Genomic DNA, 26,281 nt, shown 5'->3' with positions numbered 1-26,281 from the left:
AATATTCATGGTAAATAGGCCCAATGGCCTGTGATGGGATATTAGATGGGGTGGGATCCGAGTTACCCAGGAAAGAATTTTCTGTAGTATCTGGCTGATGAATCTTGCCCATATGCTCAGGGTTTAGCTGATCGCCATATTTGGGGTCGGGAAGGAATTTTCCTCCAGGGCAGATTGGAAGAGGCCCTGGAGGTTTTTCGCCTTCCTCTGTAGCATGGGGCACGGGTCACTTTCTGGAGGATTCTCTGCTCCTTGAAGTCTTTAAACTACGATTTGAGGACTTCAATAGCACAGATATAGGTGTGAGGTTTTTGCAGGAGTGGTGGGTGAAATTCTGTGGCCTGCGTTGTGCAGGAGGTCAGACTAGATGATCATAATGGTCCCTTCTGACCTAAATATCTATGAATCTATGACTGCCTGCATAGCACAGGCCAGAGAATTTCATCTCGTGATTCCAGCATCCAGCCCAACAATTTGTGGTTGAACTAGAGCATCTCTGTTAGGCTATGTCTACACTTGGAGCTGTGCCATCTGGCCCCCCATATACATACTCAGCACAGATAGTCCATGCCATCACTTGCCACTGCCCCATGCCACTACTATTATGAGTGCTAGCCTATGTGTACTTGAACTGAGAATCACATCTCCAGCTCCAAGTGTAGATGTATCCTTAAAAGAGACATCCCATTTTTACTTAAGTCTTGCCAACATTGGGAAATTTACCAGCATAGCTATTCCAGAATAACCTTGAAAGTAGAGTAATAATTCTGGAATAAAATCACTTTGATTCTGAAAGAGTCTCCACACGGGGAAATTATACCAGAATAGTTATAGAGGAATATTTGATGCCATGCCTATTCTAGAATAATTTCCCTCACGTAGACACAACCTTAAAATTTCCAAGTGCTGGAGAATTTACCTTACCTCTTGGCAACCTTTTCCAATGGCCCTCAATGTTGACTTCAGTTAAGCCATGCCAATTGACACCAGCAGAGAATTTGCCTCAGATTAGGGCTGGCCAGAAAATCAGAATTCTGTCTTCTGAAAAAATTTTGAGAGTTCAATATTTGATTTCATTCCAGTGCAGAACACAAATGAAACCCTTTGAAATATTTCAGGAAAAACAGCAGAGCAAGCTCTACCCCAGAGTAGCCAATAGCTCAGAGGTTAGGGCATTCACCTGGGATGTGGGAGAACTAGGCTTAAGTCCCTGCTCCAAATTAGGTAGAGCAGTGAGTTGGACCTAAGTCATCTACCTCCCTGATGAGTGCCTAATCCCTGAGCTATTGCTAGTAGGTTGCTCTTGCATGAGAAATTCCATCCTGAACCTGAGAAACCTGTCTCAACAAAATTTTCATCAAAACAGATAAATTTCCATGAAAAGCTTGGTTTCAAATTGACATTTTCTGGCAAAAAATGATTTGTCAAAAAATTCCCACACAGCTATACACCTCTGCCTCCATACACTCTAACTGTACAAAGTCTAAAACTCCCCTCAACACACCCAGAAAAACCTGTAAAAAACATTTGTCCAAACTGCCAGTTAACAAATAGATTGCTTATTTTCTTTTCGTATAATATAATATAATTCATATAATAATATAAAACTCTGTATAATTGGATGCTTTCTCTTTCAGGCCTCTTTCAATCTGTAGTAATGCATTTTTTGTGTATCTATGGTCTTGTCTACACTACAGGGGAAAGCCGATCTAAGCTAAGCAATTTGAGTTACGTGAATAGCGTAACTCAAGTTGACGTAGCTTAGACCTATTTACCATGGGATCCACACTACGTGATGTTGATGGGAGAGCATCTCCCGTTGACTCCCCTTCCTCTTCTCATTCGCGTGGAGTACAGGAGTTGATGGAAACGTGATCTGTGGTCGACTTAGCAGGTCTTCACTAGACCTGCTAAATCGGTTGCCGATGCTTTGATCACCATGCATCCATCCCGCAGTAAGTGTAAACAAGCCCTGTGACAGTGAAGGTGTAGTTATGATCTCCCAACTATGCAGTAAGAAAAACAAAAAGGGGGAAGTTACAAATACACAAAAAAGAAAAAAAAGGAAAGAAGAGAATGTTGTGAGAACAGATATCTTCAGAGGTGTTGGAACTAGGAGTGCTGGGGAGGCTGACGTGGTTTCCATCACATACAAGGTTTACAGTTTGGTTCAGTGGCTCTCAGCACCCCAACTATACAAATTGCTCCAGCACCCCTGGATAGCTTGGTCTTCTACAGAGTTCTTTATATGTTCAAGAGTCAGGCTACATCTACATCACAGCACTTACAGCGCCACAGCTGCACCAATACAGCTGTTCTGCTGCACCATTTGTAGTGGCGAGGCTCTAAGCTCTCCCGTTATAACACCCGCCTCTGCAAAAGGCAGTAAGCTATGTCAGCGGGAGAAGCTCTCTTGATGACATAGCACTGCCTACACCGGCGCTTAGGTCGGTGTAACTTACGACGCTCAAGGGTGTGGATTATTCACACCCCAAGTGACGTAGTTATACTGAAGTAACGCATAGTGCAGACAAGTTCTCACATGGAGCATTATTGTAGTGGCTCACTGTGCCACCTAGTGGAGACTGTAGGAACTGCACCCTCTTGGAAAAGTAAGTTGAGACATTATTAGCAGGGGATGTGGAGATTGGACAGAAGTTTCTGGAACTGGTATTTGATTGGTTGGGAAGCAGAGAGGTTGGAACAAAAGGATCTGATTGGTGGATGTCGATTAACGGTAAAAGGGCTTGGAAAAAAGAAGAAAAAGGTCACCTTAAACTGTAGCAGCACAGTCCAAGCCCCAAAAGAAATGAGAGTTTTCCCATTAACTCTAACAGGAACAGGTCTGGGTCCCAAAAATCAATGGGGCTACAGACATTAAACACCACCGTTTGTGTTGTTATCAGAAATTGGCTATGGGGAAAATGGCTGATGTAAGTTTAATTTCAGTGTAAAATAAATTGCTTGCCACAGATTATAACCAGAGCTGGTTGGGGAATTATTATTTTCCCTACAAGTTTCTGTTGAAAAATTTAAAACTGAAAAATTGTTTTCCAGTTTTCAGCACAAAAAATGAATAGTTTAATGGAAAACTATTTTTCAAGGAAATAAATCATTTTTGAAGAAAAAAATTGTTTGACAGAAAAAATTGTCAAAAAAGTTTCCAACAGCTCTAACTGAAACATCATTTTTCCTGGGTTTCGATGGATGAATCTAATATCAGTGCAAGGACAAACACTCAGGCCACAGAGCCTGCAGGCTTCATTCCTTCCCACATGCTGGCCAGAGCAGCTGGCTGGGAGGAGAGCACTGCTCTTCAAGAAGGGGTGAAGTAACTTTCTCCCTTCCCAGAGAAAGGAAAATGGTTATTATGACTCTCTGAAGCATGTTTTATTCTCTGCTTCCGGGGTGATACAGATGTGCACTGCTTCTTTCTGAGGGCAGACTGTAAAGTTACATCTAGCCCAGCGAGTAAGTGACTTTCCCAAAGTCACAAGGAATGCATGCCATGGTTGAGACTTGAAGCTAGTTCCTTGCCCAGTGCCATAAGCACAAAGCAGATGCTTCTTTCTAAATCAGCCAGCTGAGCCTACACCCTCTGATGGAGAAAAAAAATGTGAAAATGATTGATCAGACAGATAGAAGTGAGCAAGTACTGCCTAACTGCCTATCTACTTATCCATCCACCCAGATGGATTTCTTATCCTTTTTTATCTTTTCTTTATTTGCCATCTGCTTTCCTGTTTCTTCATTCCATTTTCCCGGCCCATAGAGTTATCAAAACAATTTCACCACTTCGCCCACCAAAGGACATTTTGCTTGTTTGTTTGTTTTAATTTACTTCCTTAAACGATACTTCTCAGTACTTTGAATTCCAAACTTGTGTGGATGCCTGCTGCACGTTTGACATTGCTCCAAGGTCGATAGCACTACAAAAAAGCTACGGGATTCAAGTCATGCTGCAAATTCTTGATAAGTAGCTAGTAAGCAGTTTCATTTGTATAGGTAATGACAAATTTTAACTCTAATAAGATGCACATCAAAAGTTAGCAGATTTAATTTATTTTGTTTGTATTAATGTGTTTCTGCAATGACTGAGCCCAACCAGTTTGAAATTAGCTAATTTAAAATTGCAGAATAAATCAATCGAGGCTGAAAGACCCAGCTTGCTGTAAATGTCTTGCCGTGTGATCTTCGGCTATGTAAGTAAGAGCACTAATACATTTTACCACTCTTCTTGATTTCATTGTTTAACCCATACATCAAAATGGTCAGCATCAGACTAAAATCCTATGGGGGGAAATTAACCCTTATGTGTAGTTTTATCCACTTTGAACCCTGTTCATGTCCCCACTGAAGCCAATGGGAGTTCTGGATGCACAAGAAATGCAAGGTTGGGCTGTAAGCAAGTCACTGTGATCAAGTTACAGCTAAAATAATAGGCTACCAGCCAGTAAGCTACATAAGACCATGATTCAGTGAGAATTTAAGTGTCTGCCTAACTTTAAGCAATTGCACTGATCTCAATGGGACTCTTGTCCTTCTTACAGTTAGACACCCTGTGGACTGGGGCCTATCCAATATCCTCCCAAAATCAACAGAAATATTTCCATTGACTTCAATGGGCATTGGATCTGTGCTCCTTGAAATGTATGGGAAAAGTGCTATTGAGTTCAGCAGTTCAGGATCAGGCCTTAAAGGAACAGCTATTCTGATGCTGCTGTGGTATGAAATAGAGAGCGTTTGAGCCAGAAAATTCAGATCTGGGTTTCAGCGCCCGAGGAGCATTCAGATCTGTGGATTCAGCCCATTATGAGCATTGGGGCCAGCTGCAAAAGTCAGAGCCAGATTCAGTTTCTAACCTTCTGCCTGGCTCCAGAGGTGTCAGAAACAGGGGGTCAGTTCAGGCCTGTCTCTGGTATTGGCTACGTAAGCTCAGATAATTTCCCATGTAAAATCCATCAGACTGTGTCAAAATGTATGAATGCCCACACATCCGTCCATCTCACGTGGTGGTGGGGATAGACCGCAGAGCCGTGTGGTATGGAGTCACCATACTCCTTGGACAGTCTCTTCTGTCCTCTGCTCACTAATCCTTCTCCTCCAGGACACATTCCAACCCTCTCAACAGCTCTGAGCAGCCGCCATCTTGTTCAGAGATCAGCCACCCTAGAAACGTTTCCTCTTTCTCTCACCAAATGTGGAATAACCCCACCTCCTGCTCCCCAGTACCACCACCCTCACACTGTGTCCAGTTACTCCTGCCACGGGCAAGATTCGCCTCTCTGACAGTGGTGCTGCTTCTTTATGTGAGCTCCTCGCTATCTGAGAGGCCGCTCATCCTGGTGACCTGCCATGGTTAGAAACAAGAGCTGTGTGCCATAGGAAAGGGGAGGTCCCTAACCTCCTGACGGGCAAAGCATGGACTTCTAGTCTTGAAGGCTTCAGAGCATTTTAGAGCTCTCTCAGCCCTGTGCAGCAGGACCAGTGATGACTCAGGGACACAGCTTTACAAGCAAAGGGACACACACACAGAGAACATATTCTGGCCCCGATTCAGCCAGGTACTAAAGCACATGCTTAACTTTAAGCACATGAGTAATCCCACTGACTTCAATGGAACCCCTCACATGCTTAAAATTATGCACACACTTAAGTACCTTGCTAAATCAGGGCCACAGTCCCTGACTCTGCCAGGGGATCCATAGGCACCCAGTCCTATTGATTTCATTAAAGTGTAAGGGTCCACACCACAGAAAAAGATCTGACAGGGATAGTCTAAGAGTACTTATTCCTGCCTCAGCTTGGCGGGGGCACTGGTTGACCTCCTGAAGCCCTGTCCAGCCCTATATTTCTATGCTAGCAGACCACATTGCAGTATCAGGGCTGTATTGGGATAATACACATGACTGGAATATTGGTATAGAAGGGTACAGCTTGCTCAGGAAGGACCAGCAGGGAAAAAAGAGAGGAGGTGTTGCCTTATATATTAAAAATGTATACACTTGGACTGGGGTTGGGATGGAAATAGGAGACAGACTTGTAGAAAGTCTTTGGGTAAGGATAAAAGGGGTAAAAAACAACGGTGATGTCATGGTAGGGGTCTACTACAGACCACCAAACCAGGAAGAAGAGGTGGATGAGGCTTTTTTAAAATTAACAAAATCATCCAAAGCCCAGGACTTGGTGGTGACAGGGGACTTCAACTACCCAGACATTTGTTGGGAAAATAATGCAGCAGGGCACAGATTATCCAGCAAGTTCTTGGAATGTATTGGAGACACTTTTTTATTTCAGAAAGTGGAGACAGCTACCAGGGGAGAGGCTGTTCTAGATTTAATTTTGACAAACAGGAAGGGACTGGTTGAGAATTTGAAAGTGAAAGGCAGCTTTGGTGAAAGTGATCATGAAATGGTAGGCTTCATGATTCTAAGGAATGGTAGGAGAGAGAATAGCAAAATAAAGACAGTGGATTTCAAGAAGGCAGACTTCGGCAAACTCAGGGAGTGGGCAGGTAAGATTCCATGGGAAGCAAGTCTAAGGGGAACAACAGTTGGCAGTTTTTCAAAGAGACGTTATTAAGGGCACAAGAGGAAACTATCCCACTGCGTAGGAAAGACAGGAAGTCTGACAAGAGACCAAACTGACGTAACCAGGAGATCTTCAATGATCTAAAAATCAAAAAAAAGAGTCCTACAAAAAGTGGAAACTAGGTCAAATTACAAAGGATGAATATAAACAAATAACACAAGTATGTAGGGACAAAATTAGAAAGGCCAAGGCACAAAACGAGATCAAACTAGCTAGAGACATAAAGGGTAACAAGAAAACATTCTACAAATACATTCGAAGCAAGAGGAAGACCAAGGACAGGGATGGCCCATTACTCAATGATGGGGGCGGATAACAGAAAATGTGGAAATGGCAAAGATGCTTAATGACTTCTATGTTTCAGTTTTCACCAAGAAGGTTGCTGGTGATTGGACGTCTAACATAGTGAATGCCAGTGAAAATGAGGTAGGATCAGAAGAGGCTAAAATAGGGAAAGAACAAGTTAAAAATTACTTGGACAAATCAGATGTCTTCAAGTCACAAGGGCCTGATGAATGCATCCTAGAATACTCAAGGAGCTGACTGAGGAGATAACTGAGCCATTAGCAATTATTTTGAGAAGACATGGAAGACGGGAGAGATTCCAGAAGACTGGAAAAGGGCAAATATAGTGACAATCTATAAAAAGGGAAATAAGGACAACCCAGGGAATTACAGACCAGTCAGCTTAACTCCTGTACCTGGAAACATAATTGAGCAAATAATTAAGCAATCAATTTGCAAACATCTAGAAGATAATAAGGTGATAAGTAACAGTCAGCATGGCTTTGTCAAAAACAAATTGTGTCCAACCAACCTGATAGCTTTCTTTGACAGGGTAACAAGCCTTGTGGATGGGGGGAAGTGGTAGACATGGTATATCTTTATTTTAGTAAAGCTTCTGATACTGTCCCACATGACCTTCTCATAAATAAACTAAGGAAATGCAACCTAGATGGAGTACTATAAGGTGGATGCAAAACTGGTTGGACAACCGTTCCCAGAGAGTAGTTATCAGTGGTTCACAGTCATGCTGGGAGGGCATAACGAGTGGGGTCCCGCAGGGATCAATTCTGGGTCCTGTTCTGTTCAATAGTTTATCAATGATTTAGATAATAGCATAGAGAGTACACTTAAAAAGTTTGCGGACAATACCAAGCTAGGAGGGGTAGGGGCTGGATGAATGAACTATAAGGAGGATAGAAAGTTGGCTAGATTGTTGGGCTCAATGGGTAGTGATCAATGGCTCCATGTCTAGTTGGCAGCCGGTATCAAGTGGAGTGCCCCAAGGGTCGGTCCTGGGGCCGGTTTTGTTCAATATCTTCATAAATGATCTGGAGGGTGGTGTGGATTGCACCCTCAGCAAGTTTGCAGATGACACTAAACTGGAAGGAGAGATATGCTGGAGGGTAGGGATAGAATACAGAGGGACCTAGACAAATTGGAGGATTGGGCCAAAAGAAATCTGATGAGGTTCAACAAGGACAAGTGCAGAGTCTTGCACTTAGGACGGAAGAATCCAATGCACCGCTACAGACTAGGGACCGAATGGCTCGGCAGCAGTTCTGCAGAAAAGGACCTAGGGGTTACAGTGGACGAGAAGCTGGATATGAGTCAACAGTGTGCCCTTGTTGCCAAGAAGGCCAATGGCATTTTGGGATGTATAAGTAGGGGCATTGCCAGCAGATCAAGGGACGTGATTGTTCCCCTCTATTCGACATTGGTGAGGCCTCATCTGGAGTACTGTGTCCAGTTTTGGGCCCCACACTACAAGAAGGATGTGGAAAAATTGGAAAATGTTCAGCGGAGGGTAACAAAAATGATTAGGGGACTGTAACACATGACTTATGAGGAGAGGCTGAGGGAACTGGGATTGTGTAGTCTGCGGAAGAGAAGAATGAGGGGGGATTTGATAGCTGCTTTCAACTACCTGAAAGGGGGTTCCAAAGAGGATGGATCTAGGCTGTTCTCAGTGGTAGCAGATGGCAGAACAAGGAGCAATGGTCTCAAGTCGCAGTGCAAGAGGTTTAGAGTGGATATTAGGAAACACTGTTTTGCTAGGAGGTGGTGAAGCACTGGAATGCGTTACCTAGGGAGGTGGTGGAATCTCCTTCCTTAGAAGTTTTTAAGGTCAGGCTTGACAAAGCCCTGGCTGGGATGATTTAATTGGGGATCGGTCCTGCTTTCAGCAGGGGGTTGGACTAGATGACCTCCTGAGGTCCCTTCCAACCCTTATATTCTATGATTCTATGATTAAATTCAAAATGATCTTGAAAAACTGGAGAAATGGTCTGAAGCAAATAGGATGAAATTCAATAAGGACAAATGCAAAGTACTCCACTTAGGAAGGAACAATCAGTTGCACACATACAAAATGGGAAATGATTCCCTAGGAAGGAGTACTGCGGAAAGGGTTCTGGGGGTCATAGTGGACCACAAGCTAAATATGAGTCAAAAGTGTAACACTATTGCAAAAAAAGCGAACATCATTCTGGGATGTGTTAGCAGGAGTGTTGTAAGCAAGACATGAGAATTAATTCTTCACCTTTACTCAGCTTTGATTGGGCCTCACAGGAGTACTGTGTCCAGTTTTGGGTGCCACATTTCAGGAAGGATGTGGACAAATTGGAGACAGTCCAGAGAAGATCAACAAAAATGATTAAAGGTCTAGAAAACATGACCTATGACGGAAGATTGAAAAAATTGGGTTTGTTAGTCTGGAAAAGAGAAGACTGAGAGGGGACATGATAACAGTTCTCAAGTATGTAAAAGGTTTTTACAAGGAGGAGGAAGAAAAATTGTTTTTCTTAACCTCTGAGGATAGGACAAGAAGCAATGGGCTAAAATTGCAGCAAGGGAGGTTTAGGTTGGACATTAGGAAAAACTTCCTGTCAGGATGGTTAAGCACTGAAATAAATTGCCCAGGGAGGCTGTGGAATCTCCATTATTGGAGATTTTTAAGAGCAGGTTAGACAAACACCTGTAAGGAATGATCTAGATAATTAGTGCTGCCACAAGTGCAGGGGACTGGACTAGATGACCTCTCAAGGTCCCCCCCAGTCCTATGATTCTATTATCCTATTGGGCACCATGCTCATTTGCAATTATGCATTTGATGCTACAATTCAAGCCAAAGGGCAACAGGCTTAGAAAAATCTCAATATGGAGTTTTAACATTTTGATTTCATGTGTCAATATTTTCTCTGCTAAGACGTAACTTTTTGCTCTTTCTTTAATGATAAAGTGTTTGGTGCAAGACAAAATCACGTTGCTGATGAAGCAAAACCTTCCTAAAAAGAATTATTTCTCTTTGATTTTCCAGTATCAACAGTAATTCTTTTTCCTCCATTCTTTGTTTGCTTATTGTTGTTTTTTAACGATCAGTCCTAAATGAAACCATTGATGCGTCTCAGATTTCCTTTGTCCCCAGAGGCAAATCATTTTTCTCACAGCTTGGTGAGTTTTAATCATTTTTCCTTATCGAAATAGACGCATTCTGGATGGGCTGTCTGACAAATGGCTGCTAAATGGAACACATCCTAGTTCAGCATATCCCTACAATCAGCAGATCCAGACCACACATCCATCACAGGACTCTGAATAAGCTCAGTCCGCTCTTGATATTAATTTACAAATACAACAAAAGGAGGCCTAATACCTACTGAACACTCAGGCAGGATTTCATTTACATTATTGCCGGGACAATGGGATCAACAGAAGAAAGTAAGCATAGAGATGAGCAGGACTGAGAAAAGAAAGGCATAGGGCCAGAGTTTTAAAGGTATTTTGCCACCTAACTCCCATTGATTTCACTGATTTATAGAGACTAAAAAAATAAGGGCCAGATTCTGCCACTTTTACCCACATTGCACCAGATACTAGGTTGCTGTAAATCAGTTAGTCTACAATGGAGTTACATCAGTTTACACTGGATCTGAATCCATTGTATAGGACCGTCCTCATTGAGTAATTCCACCTGATCTCAATGGGAATGACTGCAAAATAAAGCCCCGATTCTATAAGCTATTCCATGTAGGATTGAATACTGGTGATCGGGTTTGTTCCTAAATGAATATACAGGCTGGATCCTGAGCTGGTTTAAACTGGCATGGTCTCTGACTCTACGCTGATTTACACTGGCAAAGTATCTGGTGCTATGTCTTGAAACCACATTCTGGTACCTTTGATAATACTGTCACCTCAGTGATTTTCATTTCTAGTCTTAGCTCGGCAACAACCATGATTATTGCCTTCCAAAGAGCCATTTGCGTTGAGATTCACTGATGAAAATCACTTGCCAACAGTTTAATGGAAAAATAGTCAGTGCTTCTCTTAAATTCACCCATCAAAAATCTATGCTGTCAATTCATCATACAAATGCACTTCAAACTCATCTAATCCAAGCAGAGGCTATGGAAAGCAAGCAGATATGAAAGCTACTTGTTAATTACAACAAGAACAACCTTTCAAACTTCAGTGTAGCCTGAATCCAAGACACCCGAAGGGATTTTAGGCCGAATCAATAAAGTGGAGATTTTCTAAGGCACTGAGGGCAATCAGGGCCCCGATACCGATTGAAAGTTAGTGGGTCTTCGATGTCTGACACCCATCTGTGCCTTTGAAAATCTCCCTCTTCATCATCACTGTGCATACCTTTAAGCATGTGCATAGCCCCATTGACTTTAATTTTGTTAAGTCTCATGATGCTCTGTGAAATAAGCCAGTATTTTAATATCCATTTCACAATGGGTCAAAGAGAAAGTGAATGAATTATTCATGGTTACACAGCAAAGGTAAAAACCATCCCTAACAAACTATGGAAAAGGCCTGATCCTAAACCCTTAAATCCGTGGCACTGAAATAGTATTATAATGATCATCACCTGCCTCCCAAAGTGTCTGAGAGTCACACATCTTCATATATTCAATTAGTGTAATCCCAGGACTGGCCCTGATTTAGCAAATCACTTGAGCCCATGCTCATGTCCACTTGACTTCAGGGGGATTTAGGGCTGGTCTTCACTATGGGGAGATCGACGCTCAGAGGTCAATTTAGTGTGTCTATTGAAGACCCACTAAATCAATGGCAGAGTGGTCTCTGGTCGACTCTGGTACTCCAGCTCCCCGAGAAGAATAAGGGAAGTAGACTGGAGAGTGTCTCCCATTGAGGCAGCGCAGTGAAGACACTGCAGTAAATTGACCTAAGCTAAGTTGACTCCAGCTACTTTATTCACGTAGCTGGAGTAGCGTAATTTAGGTCAACTTACTCCAGTAGTGAAGACAAGCCCTTAAACACATGCCTGACTTCAGGCATTTGAGCAGTCCCATTGAAGTCACTCATGGGTTTAAGGTTCACTATGTGTCTGAGTACGCTGCTGAATCACAGCCATGATTATGCAGAGAAGCAAGGGGGGTGGAACAGACACTTTTCCTTGTGATACATTACAGACAAAATTCCCATTGCCTGTAGCATGAGTACATCTGCACCCATCAATCACAGTGTTTCCTCCTGACTCTGTATGAATGCCATATAAAAATACCAGGAGGTCAGCTTGGCAGAGTTTGAAATGAATGTTATTTTACTCCACAGCTCTATTCTGCCAACACCAAACAATGTGATCAGTACAACATACTGAATATCCAATATGAAACACAATTATCTACGTCCGATGTTTAGTTCACTGAGATCTGTTACACTGCTGACGTGCATGTATTATATGAAGAACATACCGATATAATACAGAAAAGTGAAAAAATCAGAAAACAGTATTTACATATCTTAGAATTGCATATATGGTATTTCTGGGTAGACATACTGATGATAGATAGATCTTGACCTATTCTGTGTTTATTATATCATTACGGTGTACATACTGTCTAACTCACTGTACTGTCTGTGGATTAAGTGAACACTTAATAAAGTAAAAAGATTTTGCATTTCGCTAATCAGTTTATATGTATGTATAGGAGTAACACCTATAGTAAGAATTAGAGTTGGATAAACTATTTGCAGTGACAGATGTATTCAGTAAATTTAGCACGTTTTTCTCCACGTCTTTTGTTTGCCAGCAGACTTTGATGTTCATAGATTTGTTAGTGATTCAGCAAGTCCCTGTTCCCAACAGCAGTTCAGCACAGACAGCCCCCATTGTCTATATGGCACCCCACTGGCTAACATAGGCATAAAGAACTGGGACACCTTGCAGGATTGGGGCCTGAATATTCAATGCAAATGGAAGTCAGCCTCCGCATTGCTCTTGAAATGTGCATGTGCTGTTGATTGTTATTTTCACAGTGTGATCGGTCACCTTAGTCACATGGTGTTGTTCTCCTTTCGTTACTGGATAAACAATAAGGTCACTGGACCATTGATTCTTCGAGGAAGAGGGTGAGAACAGTTTATGACACTAGGAGGTGCCAAGCCTGCAGGATTAGGGGATTTTAGGTAGAGCTGGCTGAGAATTTTCCGGTGAAACATTTTTTCATTGGAAAATGCCAATTCATCAAAACCAAAACTGTTCACAGAAAAGGGCCAGCTTTGATGAATCTCCCAATTCAAAAGAATGTTGGGGGAAATTAAAAGATAACAAGGTCAAAATTGAAATGAAACATCTTGAAATTATCAAAATGAACTGGTTTGACTGACCAATCCAATTCTTTTTTGGATTATTGGTTTGCAAATTTATTTATTTTTTAGTTTTCAGTAGTTCATCCCAATTCAGGTCAAAAATATTGAAATCTTAAACTCAGGGGATGGGAAAACCATTTCCAGTCCAACTGTAATTATAGAACCTATTCTTTTTTTTAAGGCCAGGTGACCTTGCATGGGGCCTTGTCTTAGACATCGCTAATAGAGAAATTGAACTTTTTGAGTACTGTAGGTAAATCTGAAAGGATTAATTTTTTATTGGCAAATGTCAGTACATTTCACCATACACACAAACCAACAACAGAAAAATACTTCCATCGATTATAATCAAAATTGACAAATGGACAAAGTAAGAACAATGCTGCTTGAGAACTTATCAGAGTTTGATTTAAGGACATTTACTTTGTATATTTTGGCCTGTGATGTTGACAATTTGTAGTTTAACAATCACAAAGCTTTAACTTTTTGAATCTCAGCATCTACTAATTCTGCCAAGTCTAACTCTAGGCGAGGTCAGATTTAGAATGCTTTGTCTCCCATCACAGTCAAACAGAATAATTGTGTGTGGCATTTGCATGCAGCATCCCAGCTGAAAACATTGTGGCTGGATTCCCATCTGGGCTATTTAATTGTCTCTGTGGCAGGGCACTGATCGGGGCTTTTTCCATGGTGAAATCATACGACAACGTCCATCTAATTTAACTGTGTTCATCCTGGGCTCTGGGGAACACAGTTCCTCCCAGAGGTGCTGTGCTGGTTTTAAACACAGTACAGCAATATTTCCTGAGTCTGCCTTGTGCAATTATTACATTTACCGGTTTTCAGCTGGCTGTTCCCTCTCACCGTTTGCCACTGTCACTGTGGCAGACAAATTAGTAACTGCAGTGTGTATGTATGGTCCTACTCAAGTCCCTGCATTTGTCTCTGTGTCGGGGCTCTGGCCAGGGGTGTGGGAGCCACACCATCCTTTGCCGCAGCTGTTGTTACTAAACAATGTCTCATATGGAACAATATTGCTTATATAATGTACCAAGAGAAATGTTTTAATAGATTGGTTTCTATTTTTCTGCCACCCATTACTATGCAGCACAGTTACTGAGATACAAAAATTGCAGCATAGATGCACATGGTCTGTCCTAGCCGGGATGAGGTGGAACAGCCCCGTGATAGGGCTCTGGCTCAGGATCAGAGAAATATTTAGTAGGTCTGTCCCTCTGCTGTGTAAAGCATTGCTTAGCTGGTACTTGTCACCGCTTTTAGTGGACATCAGTGCACACCCTCAACAAGAGGTAGTTCTGGTGGGATACAGACGTGCTAAAAAGACACATTTGGAGCCCAGGCAGATGCCAGGGGATAGTCAGAGACCTGTTCTACACCTAAAACTTAGAGGAACCTACCTATGTCACTCAGGAGTGTGAAAAATTCACACCCCTTTAAGAGACATAGTTAAGCCAATCTAAGCCCCACCGCCTCTTGCAGAGATGGATTTACTGCAGTGACAGAAGAACCCCTCCCATCACTGCAATAAGTGTCTACACTACAGTGGGACAGCTATGCCATTGTAGTGTTTCTAGTGTAGACATAACCCTAGTGTGGGCACAACAGCATTACGCCGATGGCACAGCTGGCACTGAAGTTTGTGCAAAGCATGGTTATTGACTGCATGTAAACAGCACTCTTCTTTGGACGAATCAATTGGGTAGTAAAGGAAGATTCCTACGTCTGGAATACAGTTTCCCTCCAAAACTCATATTGGCCACAAGGCCAAAATTCATCTTCCATGAACATTCCTACAACAAAGCTTCCCAGTTCCCACATATGAATGTTGGTGAAAAGTGACCAAAATTCCATTTCTAACTTTCCAGATCCATCACAGATAATTTCCTCTGACCCAGCAGTCAACTCCAATAAGAACCAATCCACACCCCTGAATGTCTTACAGCCTTGTTCTACTCCTGTTGGAAATATACATGGACCAAATCTGACTTGTTTGTCAGCATGTTATTAGAGCCAAATGACATGTCATCAGGGACCATGTCAAAGACCAGGTCCCAAATCTCACAAACATGTATCCTAGAAGTTATAGTAGTTAAGGGCCAAGCCATCCTCTCCCATTGGAAAACCCACTGGTGGAGGGGAGCAAACTGCAAAGTTCTCCTCACAATGTTTCCCTTCAGTCAGGAAGGGAGTTGAGTCCCAAAGGCCAGGAGAACTGCACTGATTGATTCCAATATCACTGTTCATAGACATAAGGCTATCCAAGTTCAGGCTCACACTGACTTAGTAGAACTCAGAGCCATCTCTTCAGCTGGTGTAACCATCCAGGCTCTACTAAGCTCTGGTCCCACTGCTGAGGATTTTTCAAAATCCATCCCTAAGTGCCTCTAGTTTGCAAATGTCTTTGCTGTTGGATTCAAGAGAAGAAAACGCTGTTCACATGGAAAGTGCATGATGAAATTCCATCCTATTTGCTTCCAGAAGCCTCTGAAGGAACGTCGTTCTTCCTGGTTTTCTTTAACTGGTCCCAAGGAGGTGTGCAATTCAACTGGTGTCAGAATTTCCACTGCTTGCCACTTACACGACAGGGATGAGTAATGGGTCTCTCTGGGCCAAACTACATGAAAGTGCACAATGTCAGGAGAGCTGCGTGTGGGGAGAAATTATCCCTACCCAGATAAAAGAGCAGATTGAAATAGCAGGAGGATAATTTATCATTGTCCAAGGTATTACGCTGGTAACAGTAAGTGGGCCTGATTCTCTGCTCGTGTCAGTCTAACATGGTGGATAACTCCATTGATTTGAATGGTATTAATTCTTATTTCTACCCATGTGAGAGAGGAATTGGACCTGAAGGGTATAACTTTGCACAGTGGAAAATGTTCTCAGAACAAAACAATGATGGTCAAAATGGCATTAAATAGAAAGGTAATGAGACAAATTTATACAAAAAGAGCTTGTGAAAGACTCATAAATTCTAAGGCTAGATCATCTAGTCCGACCTCCTGTGTTACACAGGCCAAAGGACTTGCCTAAAATAATTCCTAGAGCACACGCCTATGGAAAATGCAACAACCATATCATGCAAGATACTCTAGCAAAAACAAGCTTTCTTTCCCATAAGCCAATGAGAGTTTTTCCATTGACTGGAAACGCAAGATTCAGTGGGTCTTCACATGAAAGAAGAGGGGTTGACACTTATTAAAAATAACAAAATGTAACGTTTAGTATAAAACCCTTTATGGACATGAGGACTTGTTCTCTGAAATGCACACGGAGATTTAGAAAATCAACTCATATTTCAAAAATGCAGAGAAAATAGACACCAAAAAGCATCTCTACGTGGGTTCAGCACATAAAACAAATAACTTTAAAAATTCTCTTTAAACTTTAAAAAAAATTTTAAAAAACCTCTTCCAAATTATAAGATATGTTATGTACCTACTATGCTAGGATTAACTCCACCACAAAGACTTTGGTTCTTGATTACCAAGTGCATGATTTTACAAAAACAGAAGAGTAGACTTATGTCCAGACTAGAGCAGGGGTATTCCGACCTCTCTGAGTTAGCAGAGAAAGAAAGAATAGTTTATTGATGTATAAAACATTAAATGAAAAAATATGGACCCCGTTTCTTGATACATTTGGGTAAAGAATGCTGAGATACCATTGCAGCAAATACCAGACTGGCATTCCACCTGCCCTCTCTGCATATCCCCTTCGACCCCATCTCTTCCTTCCCTTTTGTGCCCATTTATGTATGTCTGTTTTTACTATTATTGTTACTCCCACCCTAGCATGTTATGTCTGTGTAATATTGTCTGATTTTGTGTTGTCTGCTCCTGCAGCTTTGACAAGTTGTGTAATTGCATAATTTCATTGGATAGCCCATGAAATGTGCAGTATTTGGTAACATACAAACTGTAAGTTGTTTACCTTTGTGTAGCTTTTATTGCTTATTTCTTTATGAACATTAATAAAAAAACACATGCAAATTAAAAACACGCTGCCAGCTGTTGCAGCATAATGCACATGTCGGTGCTCTTCAGTGTCGACAATGTTATGTTGAAACAGCTGGCTGAGTGATTCTTACTTGTGATTTTATGTATCTGTGGCAATTCAGCTTCCAAAAACTGAAACCTGTTAATGATGTTGGCTGTGGTACTTCACTCTCATTAATTAACATTTAATGATTTTCAACAATGCTGCAGTTACTTCTCTTTATTAGACAAACGGGGGGGAAAAATAGACACATGGTGAGCGAGTCTATGGTACCAACGCCTGGGAGTTGCAAAGTGACTTGACAGTGATGCCAGTCGCAGCATGTGCTTGATGCGCCAAAAATGCAAAAACAGAGACATAAAATGGTTTTTAAAACAGCTTTTTTGAATGCCCCTGTTATAATGCAAATATTGACATTGGCGTTTTGATGGGATTGATGCCTGGTTAGGATCAAAGATCCTTAGCTATGCCTTGGGCCATCAACTCTTCCCAGCTGGTTATTAATCCACAGGAAATGGTGTGCACCTCAATTGTTATTTCTTAATTACAATTCCACAGCATATGACATTGCAGGTCTTTTGGTCTCTCTATTTTTTTTCCAGCAAAGGCCAGATTCTGCCATTTTTAATCATAATAAGCAATACCTGACTACTTAAGTAGTCCCTCGGGTCTGAGTGTCCCATACCTACTTGCAATAAGTAGTACTCCACTCTGCCAGTGCTGAAATTAATTTCAGTGGGATTGCTCATGGTGCAGGCTTGAGGAAGGGTAGCAGAATTTGCCCTCAATTAAATTATTTCCCCTTTGAAATGTGCGCGGAATTTAATTAAATGTGACAACACATTGTGAATCTGCGGTGTCAATTATGGGTTCAGATATATTCTGCCCAATAATGCTGTACAACCCAGAAGAATTAAAATTAAACCCTTTTATCCGCAGCACCTCAGTGCGAACTTGTGCTTTGTTACTGATTGATTTTTGCAATTTACAACTGTTAATTTATTTCACTTTAAAAAGCGAAAACTGCATTTTCTCTTGAATATCGAAACCTCTGATAGACATGAACAGTGACTCTCGTGGCAAGTGTCCTTATAAAGTGATTATAATGCAGAAAATGACTTCAGTAACGCGGTACAATAAAACCGCAGTAGGTCCAATGACAAAGGAAAAATGGGGCAGTTACCATATGATCGGAATAATCAGAGAATTGTGCCCTTGACCACCTATTAGACCTAAACATCGCATGTACCTAAAATATAGTCAGTGTTATAGAAAGAGTGAATTGTAATGATCCTGCTAAAGGCTGGGTTGGAATGGGCCACACAGCCAGCACAGAATGAGGGAATTCTGTTATAAAACATTTTTCTTCATTTGTGTTTTTCTTTCATTTCGTTTTTGCACTGTCCGGGTGAAAAACGATCGTCATCCACAATAAGAAATGCATTAAAATAAGGAGAAAGGGCATCAGGTGCAAGCCAGGAAAAAGATACTTAACTGATATAACGGATTCTGCCTGTGGTAGCCGTTCTAGAAAACCAACTGTTCTTATGTACTGCACAAAATGTCTGCACCATCTGGCTGTGTCAGAGTTTGCACAAAGTTTTGCGTCTGTAATAGAATTTAGGGCCAGCTCTTCCACTTAAGATTTTACCACTTATCTGGCCTTACTCTGGCTAGATCTGACCACTATTGGCAGGTTTTTTGTTTGTAACTAGCATGCTGGACTGGCAAAACCACACCGAGACAGGGAGCTGTCCCGGAAGGCAGGACGCTATCAGGAGCAGTGAAGCACGCAGTGGCTGTTTTGTATGGGCGACCAGCTACTAGCGATGGAAGTTTGTCAGTCTGCCTAGCGCCCCAAACTTCCACCTATCTGCGGGCCTGATCCAAAGCCCACAGAAGTCAATGGACACTCTCCCATTGACTTCAACGGGCTTGAAATCAAGTCCTGTGTTTGTTGCTCTCCACGGTGCTGCCCCCTACTGGCGATCAAATTCAGCAAACATGCAGTCCCCGCGTTCCCAGGGATATCAGGGCCAGGATGTTGGCTCCGGTCGAAAGACTTTTATATTGGGCCTCCCGGGGAAAGAAGCGGAGGGTGCCGTGGGGCAATGCCATGCCCTAGTGCCAGCAGCACTGCGTGGGGCTTCTCCAGTGGGTTCTCCAGTGGGATTTGAAAGATACAATTTTACTCCTGGGTTGGGGGGGGGGGGGATGCGCTACGGAGAGGGGGGCCCATGTCATTGTCCGGCACGCACCCCAAAGCATCAACTGCCCCAACCCCACTTACCTCCTAAAGCTTGTTTCATAACAAAATCCATGGTGATGGCTTTAGATTCCTCCTCGCTCGGGCAGATCTCACATGCAAGTCGAACGGGAAGGAGTCCTCGGGTCGCGGCCTGCGAGGGAACCCCCCAAAGCAAGACAAGACAAAGGTCGGTCTAGAGGACAGAGGGCCGGACCGCGTGTGTGTGTGTGGCTATCCCCACGGGGGAGCCCTTCTCGGAGAGCTTGCTGTCAGTTGCTTCCAGGACAGTGGAAGTTACTTGACACTACAGTGAGCCCACCCTCATTGCGCAGTGTGCTCACGCGTGTGTGTGTGTGCGCGTGTGTGTGTGCGCGATCCCCTTACACGGGTAGCACTCGTTCCCAGATGCAAGCGCATCCCCATCCGCCTCTGTTGGCAGCAAGCCACGCGCAGCCAGGGCCGCTCACCAGGACGGCGCTGCACCGCCCCTGTTGCTCCCCCGGGGGGGCCTGGTTGGCGGGGTCCCCCTGCAGCCCCGCGCCCGGGCTCTACAACTTTGTTGCCGCGGCTGGCTTTGCCGGGGCGCGTGCTCGGAAGGCAGCAGCCCCAGCCGGGGAGAGCCGCGGGGACGTTTGAAGGTGAACCGGCTCCGCTTTGGCAGCGGCTGGTGCAGGAGCCCGCACCGTGAGGCTGACGAGCCCGAGCCCGAGCCAGGAAGTACCGCTGCGGGCACCGGGGGGCGGGCGGCCGTTCAGGACTCGGGGCACCGGGCGCTCGCCCCAGCCCCCGTTTGTCCGGCCAGTGACACGGATCCGTGTCAGTGACGGGCGCCCGGGAGCAGCCGCCTCTGGGTTTGGTGCAAAACGCAAAGGCTGGAGTTGAGGGCAGCGTGGCTCGGGCGGGGGCTGGGGGGAAGCTGGGAATGCAGCACCCCGGGGCGCTCGGGGTCCCGGCTTTGCGGCTAGGGCGGCTTTTTAAATGCCCGCAAATTGTGTGTGCTCCGCAACGCCCCCCCCCCCCCCCAATGCCCTCCCCCCCGCCGGCTGAACTCCGGAGCCTGACCGGGAAGGGGAAGCGGCGTGTCAGCCCTCTGGCAGCAGGGCGCTTCCCGCGGCGGGCATTGCAGAGCCTGGGCGGCCGGGGAGCCCAGCTCCTCCAGCCCCGGGTAACCCGCAGAGCGGGAGGCTGGCTCGGGTAACCGGCCGGACTTTGCACCGCTTGCAAACCCCTGGCTCGGAGCCTCTCGCGGGGGGCAAGATGGAGAGGGGGGGCCGCCAGCTCCGGCTGCTGCACGCGCTGCTTGTGTTCCCCCCCTCTGCAAACTTCTGCCAGGAAGGGTATCGGGGTGTGTCCCCCCCGGAAACCTGCCCCCAGCCACGAGCCACGCGCTGCTTGGCCCGGGGAGGGGACCGCGGAGGCACCCCGTGCAGAGGCGGGTTTTTCAGGCATTGCAACCTCCCGGCCCACGGCGGGTCCCTGCAGCCCGGCCGGGCCGGACTCAGCACCCCGGCGGCTGCGGACAGCGCCCCGGGGGCGGGATGTGGGGGAGGGAGACGTACCTGCCCCTCCGGGTCCGCAGCGGGGGCTCGACGCTTGCCCTAGCAGCTCCAGCCGGCCGGGTCCATGGGGGAGCCGCAGCAAGGCGCGGGCCGGAGCGGTCCCCTGAAGTTAGAGCCGAACCGAGCCGAGAGCTTCCCGCTTGCCCCGCTCCCTCTTTTTATCACGGGATTTCCGGACCATCCCTCCTTGCACTCGGCTAGGAGGGACCTGGCGGCTTCCTCCTCCCCCTGCCGCGGCTAGGGCGGCATCTCCAGCCTGGCTGCGCCCCCTCCCCCGCACACACTGTCAGCCCACCCCCGCCCAGCCCGCACCAGGGGGGTTGCAAGGGGTTCGCAGCGCTCCTGCTGCGGGGGGGGGGTTAAGGGGGGGGTTGTGGCAGGACCAACTCCCCCCCACCACCACCACCACCAGGGGACCTTCCCGGGCGGCAATGGCAGCGGCGGGCCCCCGGCCCCACCCCGGCCTTTCAGTACGCGGGGCCCGGCTGTCAGTCCCGAGGCGGGAGCTGCCACTGGAGGAGCCGCGTGTCTCTCAGAGCCGTCGGGAGAGAGCGGCGGTGCGGGGCCACGAACGAGCCGCGCCAGCCTGGGCAAAGCTCCGGGCCCTGCCCCGTGCCGAGCGTCCACACACACAGCCCGGCGTCCAGCCGCTCGCACGCCCCGGGGGGAGGGCGGGGGGGGGGGGGGAGAGCCAAGCGCCCGAGGAGACGGATCCCCCTCCCACAGGGAACGGCTGAAGGGTGAAAGGGGGGAGCCGCCCGGCCAAGCGCCCCGGTTCAGCGGGCTGGGCTCCGATCCCGGGGGCAGGGCAGGGCAACTCCCAGCTGGGGAGCCGGACAACTGGGGTCCCGCTGGAGGGGGGGTGACTCAGTTTTGCAGCGGGGTGGGGTCGAGGGATCACACCTCGCTTCTTCCTGCCATTGCTAAAGACTAGGGACGAGGCCATGGGGAAGGGTCCCCCTGCAGCCCCCAGTCAGCAGAGCCATGGACCCTGTTGGGGCAGGACGGGGGAGGGAGGGGGGCACTAGACTCTCAGAGCTCCAGTCAAGGTCAGAGGCGCTGGGGAGTCCGGATTTTGCCGGAACACAACATAAGGTTTCCCCCAGCATTTCTGAGACTCCACACTCCCCGGCTGGGCTGGCGCAGCTCCCTCCAGCCCTGACACGGGGCCAGGTGCTGATTTCAGTGTGAACCTGGAGTAACTCCGCTGAAAGATGGGGCTTAATCCGGATGCGCCGCTGCGGAACCGAAAACCAGACTGTCTCTGCATTTTGCTTTGCGGGTGCACACGCGCCGCTCACTGGGATCTGCCCCTCTGGCTCCTGATTCAAGGCCTCTCTGCGTTTTATAACCTCTACTTTTTCGGATGAGGTGCAAAGCAAACCCCAGTGGTTGGCGAGTCTACAGCATGCCGTCAGGGGAAGCTCAGGGAGACCTGCCATCTTATGGCATGCAAGCCCAGTACCTGCTGCAGGACAGCTAGTGGGTCATTTTTCAAAAACAATCCAACCCCTTTGTGTTCCTCCTTGAAATCCCCACTCCAGATTTGATGTGGGCCTTTTAGCCCTGGCTTTCCATCAACATCCTATCAGCTGCTTAGTGGAACCTGTTTTCTTTCTTTCTCTATGGCCTACAATAGTCTAGATTCCTGCTCTAATTCCAGTTGTTGGATTTCATGGGCGGCTGCAGGGTGGTGTTGGTGGCCTCTGATATACAGGGAGGTCAGACAAGTCTCCTAGGGAGAGTCCCCTCTGACCTGAAACGCCATGACGAGGAGGCATGAGTAACACAATTTAACTCTTCCAGGACCTGATCTGTGTTGTGTCACCTATTGCCGCTTATCCTTAAATTGTAAAATCTTTGGAGGCAGGCACCATCTTTTTGTTACGTTTGTACAGCATGGAGCACAATGATCCCAGCTTGGGGCTCCTGGGGTATTGCTTATTATTATCCAGGGATAACAGAAGCGGAAGCAACATCATAGCCACCAGCAAAATGGGGAGGAACCAGCCGAGAACAGTTGCCAGAATTCTTCTTGTTGCAGATGTCGCGATGCTCTCATTCTGGTCTCACTGAAACCAACAAACCAGAGGCAGTGAGGCCCAGTGGATAGAGCACCCAGCTCAGGGAGTAGGAAGGGACAGCGCTGGAGACACTGGCCTGGAGGAGGCTAGCCAGCTTCTCTGGGTCTGTGCTGTGCAAAGGAAGAACAACTGCAAGGCTTGTTCAACCTGGAGGAGAAGGGGAAGCTTACCATAGGCAGGGCTGGTGACCAGGCAGAAGGCTGCTCCATGCAGAGACTGCTATTAACAGGCAGGCTGGTTGAGGAGACAGCTGGGGGTCACAGCACTTCCAGAGATGCCCCAGCTGACAGCCAAGCAACACGCCCAGGAAGAGGGGTAGGAGGTAAACCCTACACAGGGGCAATAGACTTTGAGAGACTGAGCCCATAAAGCCCTGTCTGAGAGGCTGACCCCTGTTCCAACCAGATTCTCCTCCCTCACAAGGGGAAGGGAGGAAGAAAAACCAGCCCTCTCCCAGGGTGCAATTGCCCCAGGGGCAGCCACTGGGGGAGTACAGAAGGTAAATGACAAATAGTGGGACCTGGGAGGGAGGGTCTAGGGAGTTCTGCCCCCTCCTACAGGGAGGCAGGACAAGTTCTACTCCTGATTCTGGTGCAGTGTGACCTTAAGTTGGTTCCTCTGTGCCTCAGTTTCCCCTTATGTAAAGGGGGGTTAATTACACCTACCTCCTTTGTAAAGCACTTTGAGATCTATGCATGAAAAGTACTAAGTGTAGTTATTGTGTCTCCTGCTGCTGGATGTGATGTTGCTTCCACACCCTTTATTTCTGTATTTGAAAGTGTTTCATTCAATGCATCTTTTTTAAAAGGTAAAAATATTCCCCTCTCCCCAATACCATGCAAACCACCAAGGAGAAAAGGCACTCTGAACACTTCTGCAAAGCTTCTCAAAGAACAAGCTAATCCACTCGTTCGACCCAGAGGACAGAAGGTAAGCCAGGGGAGTGGGAGACCAGAAAATTTCCTTCTGACATTACTTTGGGCTCCATTAGTCTCAGAGGTGCCCATGCTTTCTAAAACGTGTAGAGCCTTATGTTTTAAGAGCTGCCCGGCAATTTGTCACTTAAGTGATGTGAGAGGCCAGGGTCGGGTACAGGCTCCACATACTAGAGCTCTATTCCAAGCTCTGCCACTGATTGGGTGTGACTTGGCATGTCCCAGCCCCTTCTTTGTCTGCCCCACCTAACCACCACAATCCTTTGTCTGGTCTACTTACATTGCAAGCTGTCTGGGCCGGGCACTCTCTCTTAGTATGTGCTTGTACACACGAGCGGCCTAGCCCTTTTGCCAGCCAGGGCAGAAAGAGTTTTGAAGCACCCCATCCTCCAAACACAGCTGGCCAATCAGAGCAAGACAGAATGGAGAAAAAAAGCAGAGTGAAACAGCAATACCAGACCCCCTGGAAGTTGGCACCCTGAGTGATCACCCTACCAGTCCACCCCTAGAATCAGCCCTCTTTGTACAGCAAAATGGGGTCCTGATCTCATTTGGGGTCTCCAGGAGCTAGTCCAATAATATTTTGTGTAACTGAATGGCGCATGTCACTCATCACCAGCCCAGCATCTCTTTCTGGTTGCTCTAGGGGTTAGCTCAAGGCCAACACCCTCATCTGCAGTCTTGCACCTGTCACTTTATCTCTGCCATCCACCTGCAGCCCCTCTTGCAGCCACAGGAACCGCAGCGTCCACTTCATGACTCAGCCCTGTGGCCATGTCATATCTGTGTTCCCCCCTTCCGGGGGAGTTTAGCTACTAGTCCAGTGGTGACTGCAGTCAACAGTCCTACCACTTCTACAATGGCGAGTGGGGGGGGGACGCAGGCCCACACACTGCTCCAGGTCCCAGCCCTGGGACCCTCCGAACTGCAGTCACTTACTGTGTTTCTTTGCCTCTACTATCACTGCATTTCCCTCGCCCACTTCCCCGTGGCCACGGCACCCATCTGGAGCTCCTGCTTTTCTCCCCAGGTCCCTGTCTGCACTGCTTTGTCTAAGATGCTACAGGATTGCAACCTACTCCAGGCACAGTCCTCAAACTCTAAGCAGCTACTAACCTTGCTCTGCCCTGAGGCTCTTTTTATATGGGTCTGCTGGGCCCTTATTGGCTGCTTCTCACATCCCCTCTCCTATTGGCTGCTTTTCACTCAGCCGCCCGAGCACTTTGTTTACCCCTTACTAGCCAGTGTGGGGCAGACACTCCTTCCCAGTAACATATCATGTGACTCTCTAATTCTTCCCACCAGGGGTCATACCAGGAAACAACAAGTGGTGGAACCTTTCCTAGCTCTCCGCATTCATAGCACCAACACATTCAGCTGCTAAGCTAATGGGCAGGGTATAAGGCACCTGGATAGAATAAGGTAGAAATTACCAGTATATGGCTGGGGCCTCAACAGTTCTTTGCGCTGGCAAAATTGCTGCAGGCAGCTGGCAGAGATGGCATTTTATGACCTAGGAATTTGGCATTATCAGCTCTGATTGACCAGTGTCACTGGAGAGGGGCAGGGAAACATGACAGGCGGCTCAGCGAGGTCTTTGAGAGATGGGCTTGGTATACTTAAGCATAACCCCAATTGGCGTCTTGCTTCTCACCCTTTCTTAGATCCTGCCCTTCTCATATGTCATAGGAACAGGGGAACTGCCCGACTGAATCAGGGTAGTGGACTAGATAGATCAGGGTCTGTCTCTGACATTGGCCAGTACCAGATGCTTCAGAGGAAGTGGCAAGAACCCGGCAGGAGGCCACACAACTGGAATTTGGTCAGAGCTCACAGACTGCTTCTTTGCCATCAAGAAGACAGAACAAAAAATACATACAGGGAATAGATCTGTTGCTAAGGTCATCTCCAAATAGGCAGTTGAAGGTCACCAAATCTTTGGAACAGGCAGATTTTGAAACAAGAGCTTGGCCATTCTCTGATAGGAAGGGGGCTGGAGAACACAGATGGGGAGGTCTCCAAAAACTGGCACAATGACAATGGGAAGAGCACTCTGCTTTAGCAAAGCAGAAAGCAGCAGGGCCACTGGTCACATCATCCACTCAGGGCAATGATATTTTTAAATATCCAGCTATCTATAGAACATACCTGATCCGCATGGAAACAACAGGATGTGGTCAGAACGCCCGCATGTGAAACTGGAAGCAATGTGGTTTA

General features: G+C 46.3%; 1 protein-coding gene and 1 long non-coding RNA gene across 3 annotated transcripts in view; both read right to left on the bottom strand.

The window, feature by feature from the left end:
- CPLX1 (complexin 1) overlaps window positions 1-21,718 on the bottom strand; it is a 208,206-nt gene extending 186,488 nt beyond the window's left edge. Inside the window, exons 1-2 of the mRNA XM_037902223.2 lie at window positions 21,046-21,718; window positions 19,529-19,637 (exon numbers count right to left, since the gene is read on the bottom strand). Coding sequence (XP_037758151.1) covers window positions 19,529-19,559 — 31 coding nt within the window. The 5' untranslated portion in view covers window positions 19,560-19,637; window positions 21,046-21,718. The remainder of the gene's footprint in view (window positions 1-19,528; window positions 19,638-21,045) is intronic.
- A 535-nt stretch (window positions 21,719-22,253) lies between these two features.
- On the bottom strand, window positions 22,254-25,157 carry LOC122465773. 2 transcript variants are annotated; one of them, XR_006290814.1, is made up of 4 exons: window positions 25,004-25,157; window positions 24,345-24,463; window positions 23,300-23,458; window positions 22,254-23,117 (listed from the first exon to the last, which is right to left on the bottom strand). It is a non-coding gene; the product is annotated as an uncharacterized LOC122465773 (long non-coding RNA). The 2 variants fall into 2 exon arrangements; XR_006290815.1 differs by lacking the exon at window positions 23,300-23,458.
- Window positions 25,158-26,281: the final 1,124 nt, after the last annotated feature.

The sequence above is a fragment of the Chelonia mydas genome, chromosome 5 (genome assembly GCF_015237465.2).
Source record: "Chelonia mydas isolate rCheMyd1 chromosome 5, rCheMyd1.pri.v2, whole genome shotgun sequence".
NCBI lineage: Eukaryota > Metazoa > Chordata > Testudines > Cheloniidae > Chelonia > Chelonia mydas.
The sequence above is the reverse complement of the archived record's forward strand: the minus strand, read 5'-3'. Positions and strand labels throughout refer to the sequence as shown.